We start from the raw sequence: 23,734 nt of genomic DNA, 5'->3' as shown, positions 1-23,734 counted from the left end.
GCTCTCTCCTTTCTGGAATTTCTGCCATCACTTTCAGCTGCTGTGTTCATCCACACTTTCTCTCTGATTCTTCAAGCCACTAAGGCTGCAGGTTTCCTAAAAATTGAACTATCCTGTAGGACACTGACTGTGGTCTTCCCTCAGGAGGAATCCTTTAAAAACATGAAATACACCCATTGTCCTTCTTCCAAGTGTCAATTACTCTCTGATTTCTTCCTGCTTTTTGTTTTACCAGTGTCTTTAGGTAGTTTTAAAATATTTTATCCAGAGTTTATAGGTTTTTTAAAAAAAATATTTATTTACTTGGATGCACTGGGTCTTAGTTGCAGCAGGTGGGCTCCTTAGTCGTGGCATGCAAACTCTCAGCTGCAGCACCAGGGAAGTCCTCTGAGTTTATAGTTGTTATGTGTGGGAGGACAGGTCTGACAGGAGCCACTTGACCATCACTGGAAGTTTTGTTCTCCTTTTGAGCACGAGGTTCCTCTTACGGCTCTTACTAGACAGGGTCTGTTCTTAAAGCTGTGCCAGGCCTAGTAGTTTCTAGGAATCTGGTATTTAACTCACAGTAGTAAGTATTTATGTGTTGTCACTGGCTTTTGGAAATGTGCAGCTGTGTTCATGACAGACTTCTGGGTGGCTTTGCATCACGTGCGTGTTCCCTTCAATATCACCTCTCTTGGGAAGGATCACTTCTAGACTGCAAAGGGCATCCAACCTCAGGTCTCCCTTCCAGGTGCCATCATGCAGGGAGGTGGAGGGGCAGGCTTTGTCCTTCTCAGAAGCACCCTTTTGGCAGTCTCCACTGAGAGGACAAGAGGGGTCAGGAGGGAGAAGGAGACAGACTCTCCAACTCACCAATGTCATCCAAGTATGTATCTCTTTAAACTCTGCCTTAGGGAGTTTGTCAGATGGCCACCACCTGTCCAGGCTCCTCCAGACACCTTCTGGAGCTGCAGGTGTGTGCCAAGGGCTGGAGAAAATTGGCTCTTTCCCTAAGTTCCTTTTCTCTTTTGTTGGCGATATCAGAAAGGCCAGAGCATCATGGCAAAATCCATGTTTTTTTAAATTTTTATTTATTTATTTGTTTTTGGCTGTGTTAGGTCTTCGTATCTGTGTGTGGGCTTTCTCTAGTTGCGGCGAGCAGGGGCCACTCACTATCGCGGCCTCTCTTGTTGCGGAGCACAGGCTCCAGACGTGCAGGCTCAGTAGTTGTGGCTCACGGGCCTCGTTGCTCTGCGGCATGTGGGATCTTCCCAGACCAGGGCTCGAGCCCGTGTTCCCTGCATTGGCAGGCAGATTCTCAACCACTGAGCCACCAGGGAAGCCCCCCATGTGTTTTAAAAAATGTTCCTTCTTTGTAGAGGGGTTGTTTTTCTCTCCCTTTTCATCTTAAAAAAATCTTGTGTGTTAGAGAGGTGAAGCCAGAAAGAGAATGTCCCTCTGATGGCTGAGAATTATTGTTTTAAAGGCTTTATTTAAGCCGCTCTTAACAAAACTCAAACATCTGGCTTGTGGTGCCTGAGTGCCAACTTTCAGCTTGAACGGAATGCATGAAGATGGCAGGCACCCAGGATGGAGGGAAGGAGGGCAAAGCCCGCTGTGGCGTTCTTGGCTGTCGTTGTTGTCATGGCCATCATGGCCACTGTCTGTGCTGTGCCTTCTCCCTGCGGCAGGGACAGGGGCAGGGGCAGCAAACCACTTTCTCGAGTATGTCTTTATGCTAGAGACATTTTGCTAAGGGGAATGTATCCATGTCCAGCTTTCAGGGCTTAAAATCTAAAAAAGAATAAGGCCTTAAGCCTAAGAGAAGCAGGGCTGGCGGGAAAGGGAAGGAAGGTTGTATTATATTTATCCAACACATGTTCTGTGCCAGGTATTTCATATCCATTGTCACGTTCAGTTCTTGTAACAACTCCATGAGGTAGGTGTTGATGGCCTTTCATTCCAGGTAAGAAAACTGAGGTCATAACTCGCTGAAGTTTACTCCATTGGCAAGTGGCAGAGTCAGGAGTCAATCTCAAGGCTGGTGCCTCTAGAGTCTAGGTTTCTTCCATCATCTCCAAACTTCGTCAGGTCCAGCTTTCACATTTTACAAGCAGGGAGACTGAGGCCAGAGCAGGAAAGGGCCTTGGCCAAGGTTCCTTAGGTAAGAGGCAGAGCTGGCACTTGGCCTCTGTGCTTCAGCTGGGTGGTGGAGGATGAGTGTAGAATGGCACAGCCTGAGGGCACCAGGGCTGTAGCCCCTTGGAAACTGCACAGCTCCTGGGACCTGGTGGCCCTTACCCGAAGCGTAGGGGTGGGATGATAAAGAATGCTGGAGTGGTTCCTGCTGATGCACCGCTGATCTGTCTGTCAGCATCTGTTCGCCTGCTCTCTGATCACTGTGTGGGTGGAATCTTCCCATTAGTATTTCACTCCCAGGGTCTCAGAACAGCCAGGCAGTTAGGATGCCCAAGATTGGAATCTCTTGCAGCTGCCTCTAAATGTAGTCAGGAAAGCTTTCTTCTCTATTCTTGAGCCTCAGTGTTTCCAGCTGTAAGATGGAGGCAAGGGACCTGCCTTGGAGGATAGGAGCGATGGAGAAATTCCTAAATGATGTTTTGGAGGCCCTAGAAGTTAAATCAGATGAATATAGGACATCCCTATCATGAGTTGGTCATTTGATCTTTTTCTCCCTACTCTCCTTGCTCTTCCCTTCCCTCCTTTCTTCCTTTTTCCTTTCATGACATTTGTTGAGCATCTGAATGGCCAGGAATAGTGGCAGAAGGAAGGACTGGGAGGTGGGACTGGGCAATGGAATTATGTAGGAAAGGGTGAGTATGTTTGGAGAACTTCTTGAGACTCTCAGGAACTGGGGGAGGCATAGGAAAGAAGGAAAAGAAACTTCAGTAAAGGTAAAGGTGGCCATCAGACCAGAGACAAGCCCCAGGAGAGGCCAGAGGAGGCGAATTTAGGGGGATATCGGGTCTTCACGTATTGAGAACCAGGCTAAGCCTGAAGAGACCCCAGCCAGGGTGGGGAATTCTGTGTCCTTTTCTATCAAAACCACACCTCGGAGTTCTTTTGTCCAAGATTACCCCAAGGAACTCAAGGAACCAGGCAGGGGCTGCTGTAGGTCCTGCTGGCTGGGATCCTCTCTGGAAGTTGCAGGGTCTGTGTCCCGAGTCTGGGGGAGGGGACCTGTTCTGTTGACATTTGGCAGGAGGTCTTTTTGTGGTCTAGATTCTAAGACAGTATGTCCTAGTGCAGCTGCCCATGGGATCCTCCAGTGCTTGGTCCATTCTGCCCTTGGCACTCTGTTCCCACCAGTGAATTGGATGGGGGAGCTGTTTCTCTTTGAGGATTGCAGTGTCTCAGAGACAGGGACTCTGTCATGTTCACCTGGGTATCCCCAGCCCCTAGCCTACCTGTGGCTGATCAAAGTCAAGGCTGAGGCAGTATGGAAGAGCAGAAAGAATAGGGATGTTCAGGTTGATCAAGTCTGAGTTAGCATTCAAGTTCTGCCACCTTTGAGCTGTGTGACCATCAAAGGTCAGATTCCCCTAGTAACATATTCAGTGACCTAAATTTGTGTGTGGGAGGTTTATAGGGGTGTGTGCTCGAGAAGAATACCTATACAGGGGCGAGAGAAGCAGGATGGGGCAGAGGGAGAAGTCGCGTCGTGGTGCGGTTGCAACAGAGGCCTCAGCTGATGCCATGGGGAGTCCTGGGGCTGGAGTGGTCCTTGAGAGTTGTCCAAGATTGAGACAAAGGAGCCAGACCTTTGTACCCCCATTGTCCAGTCATTGCATGTGGGCTCCCAGGGAAGGGGTGGCAGCTTTGACAAGGCAGCTTTCAGCTGAGGGCAAATGCCTGAAGCAGGACTCAGCTGTGAACCTCAGTAGTTAACAGTGCTGGCAGCTGGGGTAGTGAGGGCCTCAGCCCTGGAGGGATAGCATCCATCACAGGGATTTTGAGTAAGCTGCTTAGCTTGACTGAGCCTCAGTTTCCACAATTGTGAAAGGGAGACAATTGATTTATTTGTTCAGCACCTCTTTCAGGTGCTGGGAAACATGGCAGCAAACAAGACAGACAAAGTCCCCACCCTCAGGGAGCTTACATTCTAGGTGGAAAGAGAGATGACTAGAGTTAGAGGGTGCTAAGTGCCGGGGAGAAACCTAAGACAGAAAGGAGACAGACTGCTGAGTTGGGTAGTTCTCTATTTTATATATGGAAGGCAGAGCAGCAACCTGAAGGAAATGAGGGAGGGTGCCATGACACCATCTAGGTCAAGGTTTCTCAACGTCGGCACTGCTGACATTTTGGATGGGATAATTCTTTGTTGTGGGGTTCTGTCCTGTGCATTGTTTGATGTTTAGCAGCATCCCTGGCCTCTACCCACTAGATGCCAGTAGTTCCCTCTCTCCTGTTGTAACAGCCAAAAATGTCTCCAGATATTGTCCCCTGGGAAGTGGAATTGTCCCCTGGTTGAGGACTTCTGGTCTAGAGGAAGAGAATCCCAGGCAGAGGGAACAAGAGCAAAGGCCGAGAGGTGAGCGTGCTTGGTACGTCCATGGAACAGCGAGGAGACCGGTGTGGCTGGAACGGAGTGACCTGGGGAGAGTGGGGGCAGAGGGGATGGAGAGATGGCGGGTCATGAAGGACCTTGTAGGTCATTGTCAGGATTTTGGCTTTGACTCTACATGAGAAGGAAGCCCTTGGAGAGTTTTGCACAGAGAAATGATAATGATCTGGCTTATATTTAAAATGAATTCCTCTGACTGCTCCTTCACAGTGGTGATGGAAGATTAAACATGAGGTTTCTGACACACAACAGGGGCTCAATAAATGTGCCTGTCATCCTTAAGAACAGGTGGAGTGCACCCTTGGTTTGCATTTGAGGTCATTGTGCAACTTGGCTACCATCCCATCCTAGGAATATATAGTTAGTTTTTGTGACTCAGGCCTAAATGAGGACCCAAGAATTTTAAGAGCTGGAAGGGGCTTTCAGGTGAGCGGAGCCTAAACCACTTATTTGAGAGAAAAATACTGAGCCTAGGGAGGTGAAGTAACCTGAGCAAAGTCTCCCCCTGCATCAGTGGCAGTGCTAGGGTTAATCTCTGTAGGACTACTCTTTGTGAAGGGAAGTCTTTGATGGTGACCTAGTTTGTGCTGCTGCCTTATGTGTGTGGGTTTTTTTTTTTAATTAAAAAGAGAGATAAAATTCAAAGACAAGAAGAAAGTGCCCAAGGCTGGATGGGCTTTTGCACAAATAAAGGATTTGACTGGAAAATTAGTCGTAAAATAATAATCATCAAAAGATGGAAGCTGGGAAGCCAGATTGCCAAGTCAGCACCATAGTAGATCCTTTCTGAAGTAGTGGAGCTACCATGTTGTTTCTGCAGAAGGGGCAGAAGGAATGGTTGCTGTGAGACCCACTTACAGCCGGCTTTGTGTTCTTGGGTTTGAGTGATATTTTTCTAATGGGTGAGTCCCATTCTTAGATGGGAAACGAAGGCAGAGATAACCTTGAATTTGACCCCACTGACTGATGATGTTCATTGTGGTGTAGACAGAGCCTGGATGTAGGGCCCCGGGATCTGGGCTTTATTGGGTCACCACTGTCTGGTTTTGTCACCTTGGTCAAGTTATGAAAAGTTCCGATACTTCCACTTCTTCACTTCTAGACCAGGGTCAGTAGTTCCTCCATTTTCCCAGGGTGATCCAAAGAGAAAAACACTTTATCTCCCAGTTTCTTGGCTCAGTGCTTTGCATTGAATAGGTGCCTGATGTACATTTGTTGAAGGAATGAATATTTATAGAGAAAAATGAGGTGACGTATGGGAAACATTAAAGTAGAGCATGAAGGATTTTGTAAGAATCTCTGAATATTGGTGGGTGAACTCCTGGTCTCTGGTGTGTTGGTGGGTCCTAGATTGAGAGGTTCCTTTTGTCCATCCACCTGCCACAGGCCACACTGTATGGAAACTTTCCAAGTGGGAGAGTTTCTCTTCTATGCCTTGTGAGACTTGCAGAGGGGTAGTTCAGGTATCCGCATCTGGGGCACATTTCATTGCCAGGGCCTGATACTGGGGCCTTTCCTGACTCCCATGGGCAGGGGTAGGAGTAAGCATTCTCCCAGGGCTTGGGGACCTGCCCCAGTTCAGGCAGGACCACAGAAGACACAGTCCCTGCTCAGGGTGACTTCTCAGGCCCTCAAAGGAAGCTTTGAAGTCTGTAGACCTGGGATTGAATCTTGGCTCTGTCAGTTGCTATTATGTGTTCTCGGGCAAGTTGCTAAAAACCTGCCTCAGTTTTTTTCATATGTAAAGTGGGATTATTATAAGCAACAAAATAAAAAATAGATAAATTGAACTTCATGAAAATTAAAAACTTTTGTGGATACTATCAAGAAAGTGAAAAGACAGCCTACAGAATGGGAGAAAATATTTTCAAATCATGTATCTGATAAAGAACTTGTATTTAGAATACATAAAGAACTCTTACAACTCAATAATAAAAAGGCAAGTAACCCAATTAAAAATGTGCAAAGGATCTGAATAGGCATTTCTCCAAAGAAGATGTACAAATGGCCAATAAGTACATGAAAAGATGCTTAACATCATTAACTATTAGGGCAATGCCAAGCAAAACCACAATGATATACCATGTTATAATGGTAGGATGACCATAATCGAAAAAGACAAGTGTTGGTGAGGATGTGGAGAAATTGGAACCCTCATACACAGATATTGAGAATGTAAAATTGTGCAGCCACTTTGGAAAAACAGTTTGGCAGTTCCTTAAAAAGTTAAACATGAGTTACCATATGATTCTGCAATTCCACTCTTATGTATACACAAGAGAAATGAAAACGTGTCCACACAAAATCTTATACACAGATGTTCATAGCAGCATTATTCTTTCTTTCTTTCTTTATTTGCGGTACGCGGGCCTCTCACTGTTGTGGCTTCTCCTGTTGCGGAGCACAGGTTCCGGACACGCAGGCTCAGTGGCCATGGCTCACGGGCCTAGCCGCTCCGTGGCATGTGGGATCTTCCCAGACCGGGGCACGAACCCGCGTCCCCTGCATCGGCAGGCAGACTTTCAACCACTGCACCACCAGGGAAGCCCCACAGCATTATTCTTAATAGCCAAAAGGTGGAAACAAACCAAATGGCCATCAACTGATGACTGGATAAACAAAATGTGGTATGTTTATGCAATGAAGTATTATTCAGCAATAAAATGAATGAAGTACTGATACATGCTGTAGCATGGTGAACCTTGAAAACATCATGCTAGGTTAAAGAAGCTAGTCACAAAAGATCACATATTGTATGCGTCCATTTATATGAAACATCCAGAATAGGCAAATGTATAGAGATAGGAAGTAGATAAGTGGTTGTCTCCAGGGGAATGGAAGGGTGGGTGGAGTGAAAACTAAAAGGTGTGGGGTTTTTTGGGAGAGGTAATGAAAACATTCTAAAATTGGTAGTGGTGACGGTTGCACAACTCTGAGAATATACTAAAAACCATTGAATTGTGTACTTTAACGGGTCAGTCGTAAAGTATGTGAATTGTATCTCAACAAAGGTGTTAACCAAAGAAAAATGGAGTTATTAATAGGTCTACCTCTCAGTTTCCTTGTGAGGGTCAGTGAGATAATGCACAGCATCTGGTATGTAATGAGCTCCCAGAATATGCTAATTATTTTATTATTAACATTATATAGGAGGGAATTCCCTGGCGGTTCAGTGGTTAGGGCTCTGCACTTTCACTGCAGGGGGCACGGGTTCGACCCCTGGTCGGGGAACTAAGATCCCACAAGCCACACGGCTCAGCCAAGAAAAGAAAAATTATATAGGAGATAAGGGACAAAGTAGCTAGCACAGTTCTTGACAAAGAGCTGGTGGCTGCAGTGTTAGCGCCCATCCTGTTCTTTGTACAGGCAAATCTGAGAGGTGCAGAGAGACTCCCACTGAATCCAGGTCTCTGGTCAGCACATGCCTTTAGATCTTTACACCTCCAGTTTGGAGACCTCTCGTGTTAAGCAGCCAGGGGAAAGATTGGTTTGGGCCCCATTACAGGGTTATTAAAACCACAGACCTTTACGTTTCTCTGGAGAAACTCAAAGGGGCATTTGTGGGCTAGGGACCAGTCTGTCAACCTGTCCCTGTTTCACCTCCTCTTGTCCCTGTTCCTCATTCAGTCAGGGACTCAGCAATTTCTTTTCTTTTTCTGGGATTACTCAGTAAGGAGCTGAATTATTGTTTTTATTAATGGGATTCCCTGAGCATTTTCAATTTGAATCCTTCCCTGTAGCCTAAGTCTCCCCCCCCAATTTCTCTTTGTAATGTGGGTTAGCTACTTGGAAGGATATTTTACATTATTTTGCTCCCAGGAGGGATGGAGAAGACAGGGCTGATACGGGGGTTGTGTGGGAGGCTTGTACAAAGGTGCTAGTTTTAGTGATTTTAATTCTATCCCCCACCTCTGGTCCAGGACAGAGCCGTCATTCGCCCTCCTTCTCCTCCAGCCTCACTCCCCTCTGTCCCACACACCCCATGTTGGTGTGGTAAGAGGGAGTTATGGGGCTGAGGGGGAAATGCACCATGTGGATTCCTTTATTTCCCCACTGTAAGGTCTAGTACACACAGGGAGTTTCAGGGTCCCGGTTTCACATGGGACATGTGTGAAGGAGAGGGAGAGAGATTGAGTCTAGTGGATGCTGGTTGTTCTCTGGGGTAGCTTCAGCCACAAATGAGCTGCCTCACCCACAGCCTTACCCCTCCCAGGGGTGGTCTGCATCCAACGACTGCTCACTGTTGGGAGGGAGGTATAAGGGCTCGGCCCCTTCCTCAGAGTGGGACAAATCTGAAGGGCCATCTTAGCTCCATCACTCGCTGTGGGATCTGCTGAGGCCTTTGCTATGACTATATCATAGTTCAATTCCTCCCTCCACCCAATCCTGCTTCCCTCACTCCTGAGATAGACACAAGCAGCCTCTGACATCCAGGAGCTGGCCTTACACTTAACCTAGGCCCGTTAGACATAAACCCTCTTACAGAACACTGGACGAGGCCAGTCAGTGACCATGATCAAAGGAGGCACAAAACAAGACCACTCTGTAATCTCGTCTAAGCAAAGACAAAAGCATGATCACTGTGCAAACCACAAAAATAAACATCCTCCTTTACTGACTAATGTGAGTGATGCTGCTTCTTTTCCCAACTACGGCTTTAGCCTCACTTTGGTCTCTCTCCTTCTAGATTAGATTTATTAAGCCATCTGAACATCGAATATAATCACAGATGCGTATGAAGCATAGAAGAACCCTTGTTTCCTAATAGCAGCCAATTCAGAGCAAAATTGAACCATCTCCTAAATCACCTAAAATGAGTCCAAATCCTTTAGGTCCTTTTTAACATCCCCTTACTGAGATGTCCTACAAGTCCTCATGATGTTCCTCACTCCAGCAAGCAGTAACGCCAACTTGCTCACCTGTGGAGGTGTTCCTTGGGGTCTTTGGCTGGAGGCATTGATGCTCTTCCATGGGTGTCGACCCCCAGGAAACTCCTAGGAAACTTTCTGAACATGAACCTCTGTCTACCTAAATCCACCTGAGAAAGTTAGTGCCAGGAGTGGCCCAAGAGGCAGCACCTAAAATGATCTTGGAACTGAAGGGCAGAAAAATCTGAATATCAAGGCCAGTTTGCTTCTCCAAGATCATAACCATGACTGGGAAGGAGTGGGATCCCCAAACTTGCGATGGGAACATCTGGGTCAGTGCACCTGAATATCATCAATCTTCAGATCCCTCTGGTCCTTTGGGCCTGCAGATGGCCTGATCTTCCCTATTAAAGGCCACTCACCTCCTCTGCTCTGTCCTTGCTGGAGGATGATGCAGAGGCCTTGGACAACATACACTGCCCTTAGACTCCAGCTCCACCTCTCCTCTGGTCGTCAGACAATTACTGGGGTAAAGTCAACACATAACTTGGCTGGAGGAAGTGCTGGGTCTACTATAAAAGGGAAGGGACTTTATACCCTAGTTGTTGCAGGACCCAGACAGTGTGTTCCAGCAGGAGTGAGTGAATATGTACAGGATCCCTTACAGTGCAAGAGGGATAGGAGGCACTCATTCTCCCAGCTGCTGGGAGTGTTGGCAGCTGATAGCTCTCAGCTGAGTCCTCCAACAGTTTCCCTCAGCTGGAGAGAGCTACTAAGACCAAGATTACACCTCCTTCCCAACATAGGCTTCATTCAACAACTGACAATGGTCTGGGGAGGATAAAATTCCGGCCCTCTCTCCTCAAAGTGGGATGACTGGAGGGCCATTCCAACTCCAGAGCTGTCTTTGGGAATCAGATGAAGCCTTTGTTGCAACTGCATTGCAATTCGTCTCCTCTGCCCATTTCTTCACCCTCTCCTCAGGGTTGATCCTGGAGGCACTCCCATAAATTTCCGGTGTGTAAATTTCTGTTTTATTTCCCCAGATAACCCAATCTTAGACAATGAGAAAGAGAATGAGAAGAAAGAAGATGTGAAAAGAAGGAATAATGGAGGAAAGGGGATGAACCCTCTGAAGATATGGGTCCCTCTCTGGAACTCCAACTGAGGCTAGATGTTTCAGCCCTCATTTCAGTGCAGAAGGCTCTGCAGGGGGTGAGAATGGCCCATTAAAGTGACATAAAAGGGCAGTTCTCCATTAACAACTAGAAGTGGGGTGGAGCTGTGGAACAAGAACAATGGGAAAACAAGATAGGTTAGTTGGACATGAAAAATAGTACTGTTGAGATAAAACTCAATATAAGGTTTGAAAGGTAAAGTTGAAGAAAATTCTCAGAAAGTAAAAAAAGAAAAGGACAAGAAAAATAAGAGAAAAAAAGAAGAGACCAAGAGGAGCAATCCAGGAGGTCTAACATCTAAGTGATGGGTGCTGCAAAGCAGACAGAGGGCTGAAAATTATCAAGAAATAATGCAAGATAATATCCTAAAGCTGGAAGACCTGAATCTACATATTGAAAGGACCTGTGAATACTAGACCAGTTGGATAGCCATATGAAAAAGAAATGAACATTAATCCTGGTCACATATCATATACAAAAATTAATTCAGGATGGATCATAGACCTAAATGTGAAAGATAAAACAGTATAGTTTCTAGAAAACAAAAAAAACCCAGAAGAATAGCTTCATGTCTTTGGGATGGGCAAAGATTTCTTAAATAGAATACAAAAACCACTAATTATAAAAGAAAAATCACTAAATTTAGGCCCTATTAAAATTAAGAACTTCTCTTCAGTAGAGATGACATTAAGAGAGTGAAAATACAAGCCAAAGACTTGGAGAAGTATTTGTAATACATAAACCCAGCACAGAATGTATATCTAGACTGTATATAGAAATCCCACAAACTCATAAAGAAACTGTAAAAATGAGCAAAAGATTTACAAAATAAGTCAATAAAATAAAATGTCAATAAAGAAGTACAAAATGGTCAATAAACACACTCAAAGATGCGCAATATTACTGTCATCAGGAAATGCTAATTAAAACCACAATAAAATACCACTATACTCCTACTTGAATGGCAAAAATAAAAGGTCTGAAAGTACTGATGAGAATGTGGAGCAACTGGAACTCTCAGACATAGCTGCTGGTAGTTTAAATTTGTACAACCACCTTGAAAAACTGTTTGGCAGCATCTACAAAAGCTAAATTATATGCCTACCCTGTGATCCAACAATTCTACTTCTAAATGTAGACTGAAGGGATGTGAATACTTATTTCCACTAAAAAAACATACACAAGAATGTTACAGAAACATTGTTCATAGTAGCTTAAAACTGGGGATGGTTCCAAAGGTCCATTGCCATTTGTATAAATAAATTGTGGTATATGCAAATGGAATATTATGCAGCAGTGAAAAAGAACCAATAAACTCTACATGGAACAACATGGGTGAATGTCAAAGACATAATGTTATGCAAAATAAGCTAGGCACAGAAGGATACATACTGTAAAAGTTCATTCATATGAAGCTGGTGAAACTAGTCCATGGTGATAGAGGAGAGAATAGGGGCTACTTTTGGAAAACTGTCAAGCAGGAGGAGGCATGAATGAATTCATTAGATACTGGAAATGTTTGTATCTTGATATATATTTCTGTAGTTTACAATATATAAGTTACAAAACTACATGTAAATTCCAACTTAAATAAGAAACGGCCCACTGAGTGCCCAACACAATAAATGAAAAAAGTCCACACCAATTTTGCACATCATTGTGAGTCAGAAGAACGACAGGAGAAAGGAATATTCTAAAGATTGCCAAGAGGGAAATCAGGTCACTTACAAAGCAGCAAGAATCAGACTGGCTTCAAACTCTCATCAGCAACATCGGATACTTTATAATTCTGAAAGAAATGATTTTCAATCCAGGATTTCTGTATCCAGCCAACCCATCACGCAAGTTGCAAGGACTCATAAAATTTATCTCCTGTAAATCCTTTTTAAGAAAGCGACTTGAGGATGTATTACAATAAATGAGGGAGTAATCCAGGAAAAGGGGAAAATTGGGAAGACAAGAAGCTGTAGTAGATAGAATTCAGAAGAGCAGGGATGAGTTCCAGGGTAAGAGCTGTGCACAGGCCTGGAGAGCAACAATTCCAGATTGAAGCAAGAGGACCAAAGGTCCCAGCAGGCAGGGGTGGCGGTAATGGTGGTAGTCCCTAATGAAAAGGGGCACTAGATAGAATACGCTTATTAAGACTTCTAGGACAAAAGAATAAAGAAAGACAACTTGAAACTTATAAGCACACACACACACACAGAGCTATATCTGAAAGAGAACTGTAATTATAGTACACTACTTGGCTCTGCAATGAGTAGTCTTTACCTATGCACAATAATGTGCCTAGTGATTTTTTAGCAATTTTCATTTCTTAGAATTAATCCAAAAGGCTTATTATGGTTATAGAATAAATATAAATATTATCAACTTTACCAACATAAAAGTATAAGTATGGATGACAGAAGTTAGGAGGAAGAAGTGGGAGAAGTGAGGTGAAGGGAAGGATAGGAGTATTAATACCCTCTTTTTACAAAGTGCAGATTCTCTTTTTGCAAAGTGCAACCCTAGAGGGTAGAAGATCACAGAGGTAACCAATGGAAGAACTAAAAATAGAGATATGGCAGGAGGGGGTGGAGGTGGTGCAAGAGAGGTAAATCCTTGTCTGTTACAGTAGTAAGTCAACAGATTGTGTCTAAAACTGATGCATGAAGAAATATCAGGAGAAGCATATTATTTAGAAAGATGAAGGTAAATGTAAGAAGAGACGTTTTAAAAAGTTAGACGTGGCTGCCTAGGGGGAACAGATCTGGGAGTATGAAGTAGTTTAGCAGGATACTGTATTTAACCTTGTGCATATATTATTTTGAATAAAACAGTTTTTTGGCGTTTTTTTTCTTTTTTGTTTTGTGTTGAGGAAGATAGACATGGATCAGATCAAAGAGGAGATTATAAAAGCCTTTCTCTTTTTCCAAGGATCATCATGGTACCAAGGAACCCTGTGACAGACCCCACCTGGGAAAGGACTTGAAGTCATGCTTTGACATCTGGGGACTGGACTCATTCAGTTTTTATAGGGGCAGGGATTTGAGGACATTGAAATGTCACTAATTTTCTTGCCAAGGCTTCTCTGTGATAAACTTCATCCCCCTCTTCTTCTCCCTCAAAAATACAATTTTCAATAAATAGGAAGCTCATAAATAATACGGGGCACCGCAGGTCCTAATGAAACAGTGACAAATGTTATATCTTCATGGGATCAGGAGAAATAACAAAGGGGAGCATGGGGAGGGGCCTGGAGCCCCCTGAGCTTGTGAGATTTTATTAAAAATCCTTTAAGTTTCATGCAACCCATTGAAGCAGTTCTTTTGCAAGATAATTAAACATCATTCAGAGATGTCACTGCATTATTAGGATGTAGAGTCTAAGCTTCTGCAGGTGAAGGGTGGGCTTTGAATCTGGCCAAGAGAAAACGGGCTGGCCTGGGTCCTCATCTTGGTCCCCTGCTGGATAACTGTATGGCCTGGGGGAGTTCCTGTTACCACCTGGGCCTCAGTCTCTTTATCTGTAAAATGGGAGAGTCGGACTGGGTCTGTGTTCCTAATCTGTTTGGGATGGTAGACAGATTTTTCTGCCTCCACAAAATGCACAGCCACACATACAATTTTGTAAATAATTTCAGAGGGCTCATGGCTCCCTGATGCCCATCTGTGATCCTCTAAAGTCATTTCAGCGTGGGTACTCCAGGATTCTATTCTTTTTCTTCTCTATGGGTTACAGCCTAGAGCAACTGGCTATGGTTTTCATCAGACAGTTGTTTTAACAGCGTGAAGCAGAGCTCTTCAAGAAAGTCCTTGCTCTCCATAGGTACCACCTTTCACTAAGCACTGGCTGATGTTACGTGCAAGCTCCCCTGACTTGCAAACATCTGATTTGGGAAGGTCCTATATGATCAGCCAGCTGGCCAGTGCTGTACTCAGTACTGGTTCCCTTCAGATCCTCTTAGAGGAGACCAGCTCCTTGGGACTCCAAATCCCAGAGGTTCTAGCCTGCCTCCTGAAGCCATGATGTGAAGGGGAGCTCTGTGTGGCTCACTCTCAAGGTTCCTAGTTCAACATCTGCAGGTTGCCCCAAACTCTCCCTGTTACACTGCTGCTGGAAGCCAATTTAGCAAATGATTTCCTCTACTTCGCAAGCAAATCTTCCCTCCCCCGCCCAGACTGGGAAGGCCCATGTACCTTGTCTGCTGTCCCTGCCTGGTGTCCAGGTCCACCTATTTTCCTGTGTGTGCCTGGCGGCTCATCAGCCTGACATGCCTCTCCTGGCCCCCCAGTCTATCAATAGCAATTAGAAGAGTAATAACTACCATTTCTCGAGCACCTTCTATGTGCTTGATGCCAAGCGTAGTATCCCCAGAGGAGAAAACTGACACTCAGAGAGGTTAAGGAATGTGGCTGTTAGACCTGCGCGGTCTCCTAGGAGTTTCGACTCGCCCAGGAAACAACAAGAGTCGGAAGTCGATGCAAAACGCAAGAGGTTTATTGAAGGCCGGTGCACCGGGGTTCCTTGGTCCTCACGCAGGAGGTCGAAGAAGGAACCCTTTTGGGCGCGAATATGTCAGTTTTATAGGTTCCCACTTCCCCGCATGTAAATTATAGATTTGGTTGTGTTCTCCTGCTGATTGGTCCCGGCTTAGGCTCGGACCAGAGAGGGAACTTGTCCCCAGCTGCCTGATTGGTCTTTGACAGACACCTTTTTTACATTTTGTTATCTCCCTCCTTCTCGGAAGGGGGCCGGACATCCTGGAAATTCACCCATTGTCTAAGAAGCCCCTATTGTCTGGAGAGTTCTTAATCATTAGCTGGAACAATGTCCCTCGAGTCCCACATTCCCCCCTTTTTCTTGTGACTATTGATTCCAATCATGGAATCTCAACCTTCTGTTCGTAAACTTTGGTACTGTTGTCTTAACATTAGAACTTGTACAGTACTGATACGTTCTCTAATAAATGCTATCAAGCGATTTAGAACACATGGTCCAAAAGTTAAAATCAACAATAAAACAATAAGAGGTCCCAACAGAGTAGAGATTAAGGTGGTAAACCAGGGGGACTTATCAAACCATGATTGAAACCATCCTTTTTCGTTCTCTCTCTCCCTTTGCCTTTTATCTAAGCGTTCCCTTAGTTTATCCATGGTTTTGGTAATGGTTCCTGAATGATCAATATAAAAGCAACATTCTTCTTTTAGAGCGGCGCATAATCCCCCTTCCTTAAGAAACAGCAAATCTAGGCTGCAACACCATTTCTGAAAGTGAGGTGAGTGATTCCTTTAGTTGAGTTATGGAACTTTCTATTGCTCGAAGGTCGATGTCTACAGCCTGTCTTAAACTTGCATAATACTGGGGTTGTTGTATGAGGGCTGTGGTTCCTGTTCCTATCCCGGCAGATATTCCTAGTCCTAGAAGGACAGCCAATGTGAGGGTTACAGGTTCTCTTTTGTTTTTTGTTTTTCCTACATATTCATCTAAAAAGGATGAGTCTGAATGGTAGATAAGTCTAGGGACTAATTGCACTAACACACAAAAGTCAGCTGAAGTATTAAGAACCTCTAAAGAGACACAAGGGGTGAGCCCCGTGTTACATGTCCACCATCCATCTTGAGGAGGTACAAGATATCCTGAGCCTGAAGGGAGGCTAAAATCATGACAAAGGTGTCTATGGGACTGGGGAGGTGTTCCTATACAAGTACCATTTCCAAAAACCGAGGACAGGGTTAATTTACTGTTCCCTTCTTGCTTCCATCGACATTGGTCTGAGGAGGTAGAATTAGTATAGTTGGAGCTATATCCTATAGCATCATAATAAGGGGGAGGGGCAGCATAGCAAAGCCAACATGATTTTGTAGCCTCTGGGTTTGTAGCATTGAGAACCGTAAAGGCTGCCTGCACCAAAGAAAGCATCCTATCCTGAGGAGTCCCAGGCTTAACTGCGGGTTCTTTGGATCCAGAGGTTTCATTAGTCTCATTCTTTGTTGACGTAGTTGAAGGGGCCGGGGGAAGCAAAGGGGGGCCAAGTATGGGATTTGGGCCTATTGATATAGGAGCAGGAGTCTCAATCTTTAGCTTAAGGGTCATTAATATTCCTAAATCATATCCCCTCATGTAAAATCTAACGCCCCAAGAATGACCATTTATCCATTTTTTATCTCTTTTTCCGGGATTACTAAAGGAAATTTTAAGGGGATGACACCATCCTGAACATTTACTCCGGTGTCCGGTATCCTCATTATGAGAATAATTAGCCGTTACAGTAATAAAATCCCAAGTTGAGGTGGGTTTCCAATTAGTATCCCCGGTAGTTTCACATCCCCAGCTTTTGCAATAAAAGTTTTCAGTTCCACCACATTTATAATTCAGAGATCAAGGGCGGTGGAACCCGGGGCATACGTAGAAAGTGAGGATACCAAGCATCATTCTTTTGCCTGCATTTTTGCAACCCGGCCCAAACCAATCAGTTTCCGAAACTTTGGAAGGGGCAGTGTTCATATCATGAGAATCTTCTGTATCCCAATAAGGTGCTCCTATAGCCAATTTACAAACATCAGGAAAAAGATCTGGCCACCAGGTCCAGGGGGGTGCAGTATGACTAATGGACCAGGTTACATCTCCAGTCTGAGAAATTACCTGCCAAGTTAAACGTTGGGGGAGGTGAGGGCTAAAATCACTTACAGTCAGTAAAGGCAGTAAAACCAAAATTATAAGTCTTAGGTTCGTAGAAGCTTGAGTTTGAGCGGGTTGTCGGTTCTTTGGGCCCGCCATCCTGATGATGCCGTCGCTGGTGCAGCCTTCACATGTGAAGCATGGATCCAGGCAGCGATGCCGTCCACTTTTATGGCCGTTGGGGTGGTGAGGAGGACGGTGTATGGTCCTTTCCATCGAGGTTCCAACGTCTGGGTTCGATGCCGACGGACGTATACGGAGTCTCCGACTTGGAAAGGATGAGTTTCTCCCGGTGTTCCCGGTTGGTAGGCCTTGGCGAGTTGGGACCATATTTCTTTCTGGACCAATTGGAGTCCCAGTAGCCTAGCATATAAGTCAGTGTTATTTTGACAATCAGGTTTTATTTCTTTTCCTAAAGTGAGGAGGGGAGGCGGGGCACCATATAATATTTCAAAAGGAGTAAGATGGTATCGGGAAGGTGTATTTCTAACCCGGAACAGGGCCAAAGGAAGGAGCACCATCCAATCGGTACCGCCAGTCTCCAAGGACAATTTAGTTAGGGTCTCTTTTAGAGTCCTATTCATTCTTTCTACCTGACCTAAACTTTGGGGTCTATAGGCACAATGTAATTTCCAATCAGTCCCCAAATATCTGGCCACATCCTGACTTACCTGGGCGACGAAGGCTGGACCATTATCAGACCCTATTACCTTTGATGCTCCAAATCGAGGAAAAATTTCTTCTAAAATCTTCTTGGCTACTACAGCAGCTGTTTCTTTCTTTGTTGGGAAAGCCTCTATCCATCCTGAAAAAGTGTCTACAAAAACTAAAAGGTATTTATTACCGTACCTTCCAGGACGCACTTCGGTAAAGTCCACTTCCCAGTAAGTTCCTGGGCGGTCCCCCCTGAGTCTCTTTCCAGTTTCCAGTTTCCCTTTGTGAGCATTTACCTGTTGACATGGGACGCATTCCTGCACAATTTGTTCAGCTAATTTTGTCATTCCAGGGGTTTCGTACCCGGCTTTTTGTAACAAGGCTGCCATCTTTTTAGTCCCCAAATGTGTCCATCTGTGCATCTGTTGTAACATGGATTCTGCTTGCTGAGGGGACAAAGTTCCTTTTGTTGTGGCCGGGATGATTTCTTCATCGCGGCCTGGTTTTTCAGGAACTTTATCTGACAGTCCTAAAATGACTTCTCCCGATGCTATTTCTCGGGCCACTTGGTCAGCCATATTATTTCCCCTAATTATTGGGGTATTTCCTTTTTGATGTCCAGGGCAGTGGATGATACTGACTTTAGTAGGAAGCATGAGTGCAGTCAACAAAGCCACGATTTCATCTTTGTTTTTAATTTCTTTGCCACCTGAAGTTAGTAGCCCTCTCTGTTGGTAAATGGCACCGTGGATATGAGCGGTAGCAAACGCATATCTACTGTCTGTGTAGATGTTTACTTTTTTATTCTCTGCCATCTCTAATGCCCTCGTCAGGGCAATTAATTCAGCTCGTTGGGCTGAGGTCCCTTGTGGTAGCGCCACTGCCCATATGACTTGTTTTCCGTCTACCACGGCTGCCCCAGTTCGACGCTTACCTTCCTCCAGGAAACTGCTCCCATCCGTGAACCAGGTGAAATCAGCATCAGGGAGGGGCAGGTCCATCAGATCTGGCCTACTGCCGTGTGCTGCGGCTAGTACTTCCTGACAATCATGTATGATGGTGGAGCCTTCCAAGTCAGGATCAGGTAGCAAGGTGGCTGGATTGAGTCCTGTGGCTGGAGCAAACTTGATGCGATCTGAGTTTAGCAACAGGGTTTGGTAATGGGTCATCCTGGCATTAGTTAGCCACCTATCCGGTGGTTGATGGACTACATTTTCCAGGGCATGAGGAGCTGTTATCGTTAGATTTTGTCCTAAAGTTAGTTTGTCAGCATCTTTGACTAGAACGGCCACTGCAGCGATTATCTTTAAACAGGTGGGCCATCCTGATGCCACAGGGTCCAATTTTTTTGACAAATAAGCAACTGGGCGATTCCAGGGACCCAATTTCTGAGTCAATACTCCTTTTGCAATGCCCTTATTTTCGGCCACATATAAATGAAAAGGTTTGGTTACATCTGGCAGTCCTAGGGCTGGAGCTGAAAGTAAAGCTCGTTTGATTTGGTCAAAAGCCCGTTGTTCCTTATCGCCCCAAACGAAAGGAGTGCTGTTTTTGGTTAGGGGGTACAATGGGGCTGCCAGCTCAGCAAACCCTGGAATCCATAGTCTACAGAATCCGGCCATCCCCAAAAATTCTCTAACCTGCCTGGCGTTTTTGGGAGCCGGAATTTGGGCCACCGTATCCTTTCTGCTCTCCATGAGCCATCTTTGCCCCCCTTTTAATAGATACCCCAGGTAACTGACCTGTTGTTGGCATATTTGTGCTTTCTTGGCTGAGGCTCTATATCCCAGGGTTCCAAGTCCCGTTAACAGTTTTTCAGTACCCTTGATACAATCTTCTTGGGTCTCAGCAGCTAATAAAATATCATCAACGTATTGGAGTAATGTTACCTGGGGATTTGATTCTCTATATAATGCCAAATCCTGATGGAGGGCTTCATCAAAGATGGTCGGGGAGTTCTTAAATCCCTGAGGTAGGCGTGTCCATGTCAGCTGACCAGACATTCCCGATGTTGGATCTTTCCATTCGAAGGCAAAGTAGGGTTGGCTCAGGGGAGAGAGTCTTAAACAGAAAAAAGCATCTTTAAGGTCCAAAACAGTATACCACGTATGTTGAGGTGGAAGAGTGCTCAGGAGGTTGTAAGGGTTTGGAACTGTGGGGTGGAGGTCTGCCACCCGTTTGTTTACCTCTCGTAGATCCTGCACCGGCCGATAATCATTTGTTCCTGGTTTCTTTACCGGCAGGAGAGGGGTGTTCCATGCTGATTGACATCTTATTAAGATGCCCAAGTCTAGTAGCCTCTGTATATGGGGACGGATACAGTCTTTGGCTTCTCTACTCATGGGGTATTGACGGACCGTTATTGGGGTGGCAGTTGCCTTGAGTTCCACTAGCACCGGGGGCCGATTTTTGGCCATCCCCATTCCGGCAGTTTCTGCCCAGGCTTGAGGGAACCGAGTTACCCAATCAGTAACATTAACTCGTGAGGATGAAGGCTGCTCGTATAATTTATATTCATCTTCTAATTTCATAGTCAATATTTGAAGTAACCTTCCCTTATTATCAGTTATGGTGGGACCTTCTGGCTGAAAGTGGATTTGAGCCCCTACTTTGGAGAGTAAATCTCTTCCCAGCAAAGGATAGGGGCATTCCGGAATAATCAAAAATGAATGGGTTACTCGTCCAATCCCAAGATCTACTGTCCTTCGTGTGGTCCATGAATATTGTTTATTCCCAGTGGCTCCTTGTACCCATGACCTTTTAGCTGAGATAGGACCTTTTGAGTGGAGAAGGACGGAGTGCTGGGCTCCGGTATCTACCAAAAATTGAACAGGTTCCCCCTCCACTTTAAGAGTTACCCAGGGCTCGGGGAGAGGGTTCGAGCCCTGACTTTCCTAGTCTTCTTCTTTCAATGTTAAGATTTTGTTTTTGGTTGGCCTTCCTCCATTCTTTTTCTTAGGGCATTCTCTCGCCCAATGTCCTTTTTCTTTACAGTAGGCACATTGGTCCTTGTCTAATGGCCGCCTTCTGTCTGCCGTTCGCCCTTCCTGCCTATTTCTATCCCCTATATTTCTTCCTCCAACCACAGTGGCCAGTATCTTACTTAAATTCCTCTCCTGTCTCTTATCCCGTTTTATTTCACGGGCTTCCTGCTCTTTCTGCTTTCTTTCTTCCTTCTCTTCCTCTGTTTCTCTTTTGTTATATACTTTATCTGCCTCTTTTACTAACTCCTGAAGCGAAAATCCCTGCAAGCCATCTAGCCTCTGTAATTTCTTCTTAATATCAGGGGCCGCTTGATCTATGAAAGCCATTGCTATAGTAGCCCTATGTCCCTCCGAAGTTGGATCATAAGGGGTAAAGCGTCTAAAGGCTTCCATTAAACGTTCCAGGAACACAGTTGGCGATTCCTGGGGCCCCTGAGTTACTTCCCTTACCTTAGCCAAATTAGTGGGCCGTCTGGCCGCTCCATGGAGACCCGCTACCAGAGCCTGGCGATACATTTTCAGGCGCTCCCTACCTTCCGGGGCATTGAAATCCCAGTTTGGCCTGACGAGTGGGAAACCAGCATCAATCTCGTTAGGCAGCTGGGTAGGTTGCCCATTGGCGCCTAATACATTTTTTCTGGCTTCTAAAAGAACCCGTTGCCTCTCCTCAGTCGTTAGGAGAGTCTGGAGCAGCTGCTGACAATCATCCCATGTGGGCTGGTGGGAGAAAACAAGAGATTCTATTAAAGCGGTAAGGGCCTGTGGATTTTCGGAAAAAGTTGGGTTATGCATTTTCCAATTATAAAGATCTGCAGAGGAAAAGGGCCAATATTGGAGAGGTCTATTCCCTTGGCCATCGGGGGGGCCATATTCTCTAAGAGGTAGGGCAGTGGAGTCCGGGGAGATAGCCCTCCGGCTCCTAGTGCCCACTGAGGGACCCCTTTCTTCTTCCATCATGGATGGTTCCCTTGGTGCCGAGGGCAGTGGAGCTGGGGGTCCTCTAGGTGGTAGGGGATTCGGGGCCGGAGGATAAGGGGGTGGGGAATCCAAAAGAAGCAAATCGGACTGCGGGTCAGGATAAATCGCCTTCGGTAGATCCGGGGCGTCGGGTAGCTTCTCCGTGTTGGGGTTTTTCTTTAAGGCTAATATCTCCGACGCTGCTGATGTATGCGCGGACGTACCTGTTGAGGAAACAAAGGGCCGGACCCACGGAGGTGGGGAGAGAATTAAATCTTCCCAGACCAAGACATATGGTACTTGGTCTGGATGTCCGTGGGGATCTATATTAAATATCTTAGACTTCAGCAGCTTAATCTTGTCTAATAAAAAGGATCCTTCGGGGGGCCATCCTATCTGAAATGTTGGCCATTCAGAGGCACACAAAGTCTGCCACTTTCCTTTCTTTACCTCTACCGAAAAATTATGGGCTCTGGCCCGAACTTCGGTCCAATAGCTTAGGGTAAGGGAAAGAGAAGTCGTCATAGTTTGTCCCATTGTCGTCCGTCAGAGAAGAAGAATAGACCACAATACAGAAACAGTTAAAACTCCACGAAACACATATACGTATGGGCCACCGCGAGCTCGCTTCAAAACCGAAACTTCTTCAGATGGCAGTTATCACCAAGGGAACTGCCGAAATCGAGTGAAGGGGAGACAGAGTTTGCCTCTCCTTCCAGATGAGCCACCAGGGCGTCCCCTAGGGCTCATGGACGCCGGCTATTAGCACGTCTGCCTAGCCAGAGGTCCGATACAGATTCCATAATAAGCCGATTCTTACGGCTTTCCTCCGATAATGGCCCACAAAGAACAAGGGACAAACAGACAATCAAGCTCGAGCTTACCTGGTACCTCCAACTCCCGATGTTCTTGTGGTCCGGGGCGAGTGGAATCCCGGACGAGCCCCCAAATGTTAGACCTGCGCGGTCTCCTAGGAGTTTCGACTCGCCCAGGAAACAACAAGAGTCGGAAGTCGATGCAAAACGCAAGAGGTTTATTGAAGGCCGGTGCACCGGGGTTCCTTGGTCCTCACGCAGGAGGTCGAAGAAGGAACCCTTTTGGGCGCGAATATGTCAGTTTTATAGGTTCCCACTTCCCCGTATGTAAATTATAGATTTGGTTGTGTTCTCCTGCTGATTGGTCCCGGCTTAGGCTCGGACCAGAGAGGGAACTTGTCCCCAGCTGCCTGATTGGTCTTTGACAGACACCTTTTTTACATTTTGTTATCTCCCTCCTTCTCGGAAGGGGGCCGGACATCCTGGAAATTCACCCATTGTCTAAGAAGCCCCTATTGTCTGGAGAGTTCTTAATCATTAGCTGGAACAATGTCCCTCGAGTCCCACATGGCCAAGAACACACAGCTAGCAATGGCTATGGTAGGCAGACTTATAAGATGGCCTTCAGTGATCTTTACTTCCTGGTATTCACACCCTTGTGTAATCTTCTCCCCTTTAGTGTGGGCTGGAACAAGTGACTTGAGTCTAATAAAGAGAATGTGGCAAAGGTAATAGGATGTCACTTTTATGATTAGGTTACCAAAGTTTGTGACTTCCTTCTTGCTAGCAGACTCCATTTATTGCCCTCTGGCTTGTATGCTTTGGTGAAGCAAGATGCCAGGTGGGAGAGACCGATGAAGCAAGGAACTTAGGCCCTCATTGCAATAGGCTGCAAGAAACTCAGTCCTACCACGTGAGTGAGCTTGGAAGTGAATTCTTCCCCAATCAAACCATCAGATGAGACTGCAGGCCCTCCTGGACTGACACCTTGATTGTAGCCTTGTGAGAAACCATGGTTTGCAGAGGACCCAGCTAATCTGTACTCAGACTC

At 45.6% G+C, this 23,734-nt stretch overlaps 1 protein-coding gene and 1 long non-coding RNA gene across 3 annotated transcripts in view; one reads left to right on the top strand and one right to left on the bottom strand.

Annotated features, from left to right (window-relative positions):
* CCT6B (chaperonin containing TCP1 subunit 6B) overlaps positions 1–13,450 on the top strand; it is an 82,013-nt gene extending 68,563 nt beyond the window's left edge. The window contains exon 8 of the mRNA XM_067714401.1: positions 10,479–13,450. Coding sequence (XP_067570502.1) covers positions 10,479–10,600 — 122 coding nt within the window. The 3' untranslated portion in view covers positions 10,601–13,450. The remainder of the gene's footprint in view (positions 1–10,478) is intronic.
* Positions 13,451–15,191: 1,741 nt separating this feature from the next.
* Positions 15,192–23,245, bottom strand: LOC137211633 (uncharacterized). 2 transcript variants are annotated; one of them, XR_010937167.1, is made up of 3 exons: positions 22,753–23,245; positions 21,445–22,092; positions 15,192–17,636 (listed from the first exon to the last, which is right to left on the bottom strand). It is a non-coding gene; the product is annotated as an uncharacterized lncRNA (long non-coding RNA). The 2 variants fall into 2 exon arrangements; XR_010937168.1 differs by having other exon boundaries at positions 15,193–17,636; positions 21,445–21,628.
* Positions 23,246–23,734: the final 489 nt, after the last annotated feature.

This window comes from Pseudorca crassidens, chromosome 19 (genome assembly GCF_039906515.1).
Source record: "Pseudorca crassidens isolate mPseCra1 chromosome 19, mPseCra1.hap1, whole genome shotgun sequence".
Classification (NCBI taxonomy): domain Eukaryota; kingdom Metazoa; phylum Chordata; class Mammalia; order Artiodactyla; family Delphinidae; genus Pseudorca; species Pseudorca crassidens.
This window is presented reverse-complemented; position numbering and strand designations above follow the sequence as displayed.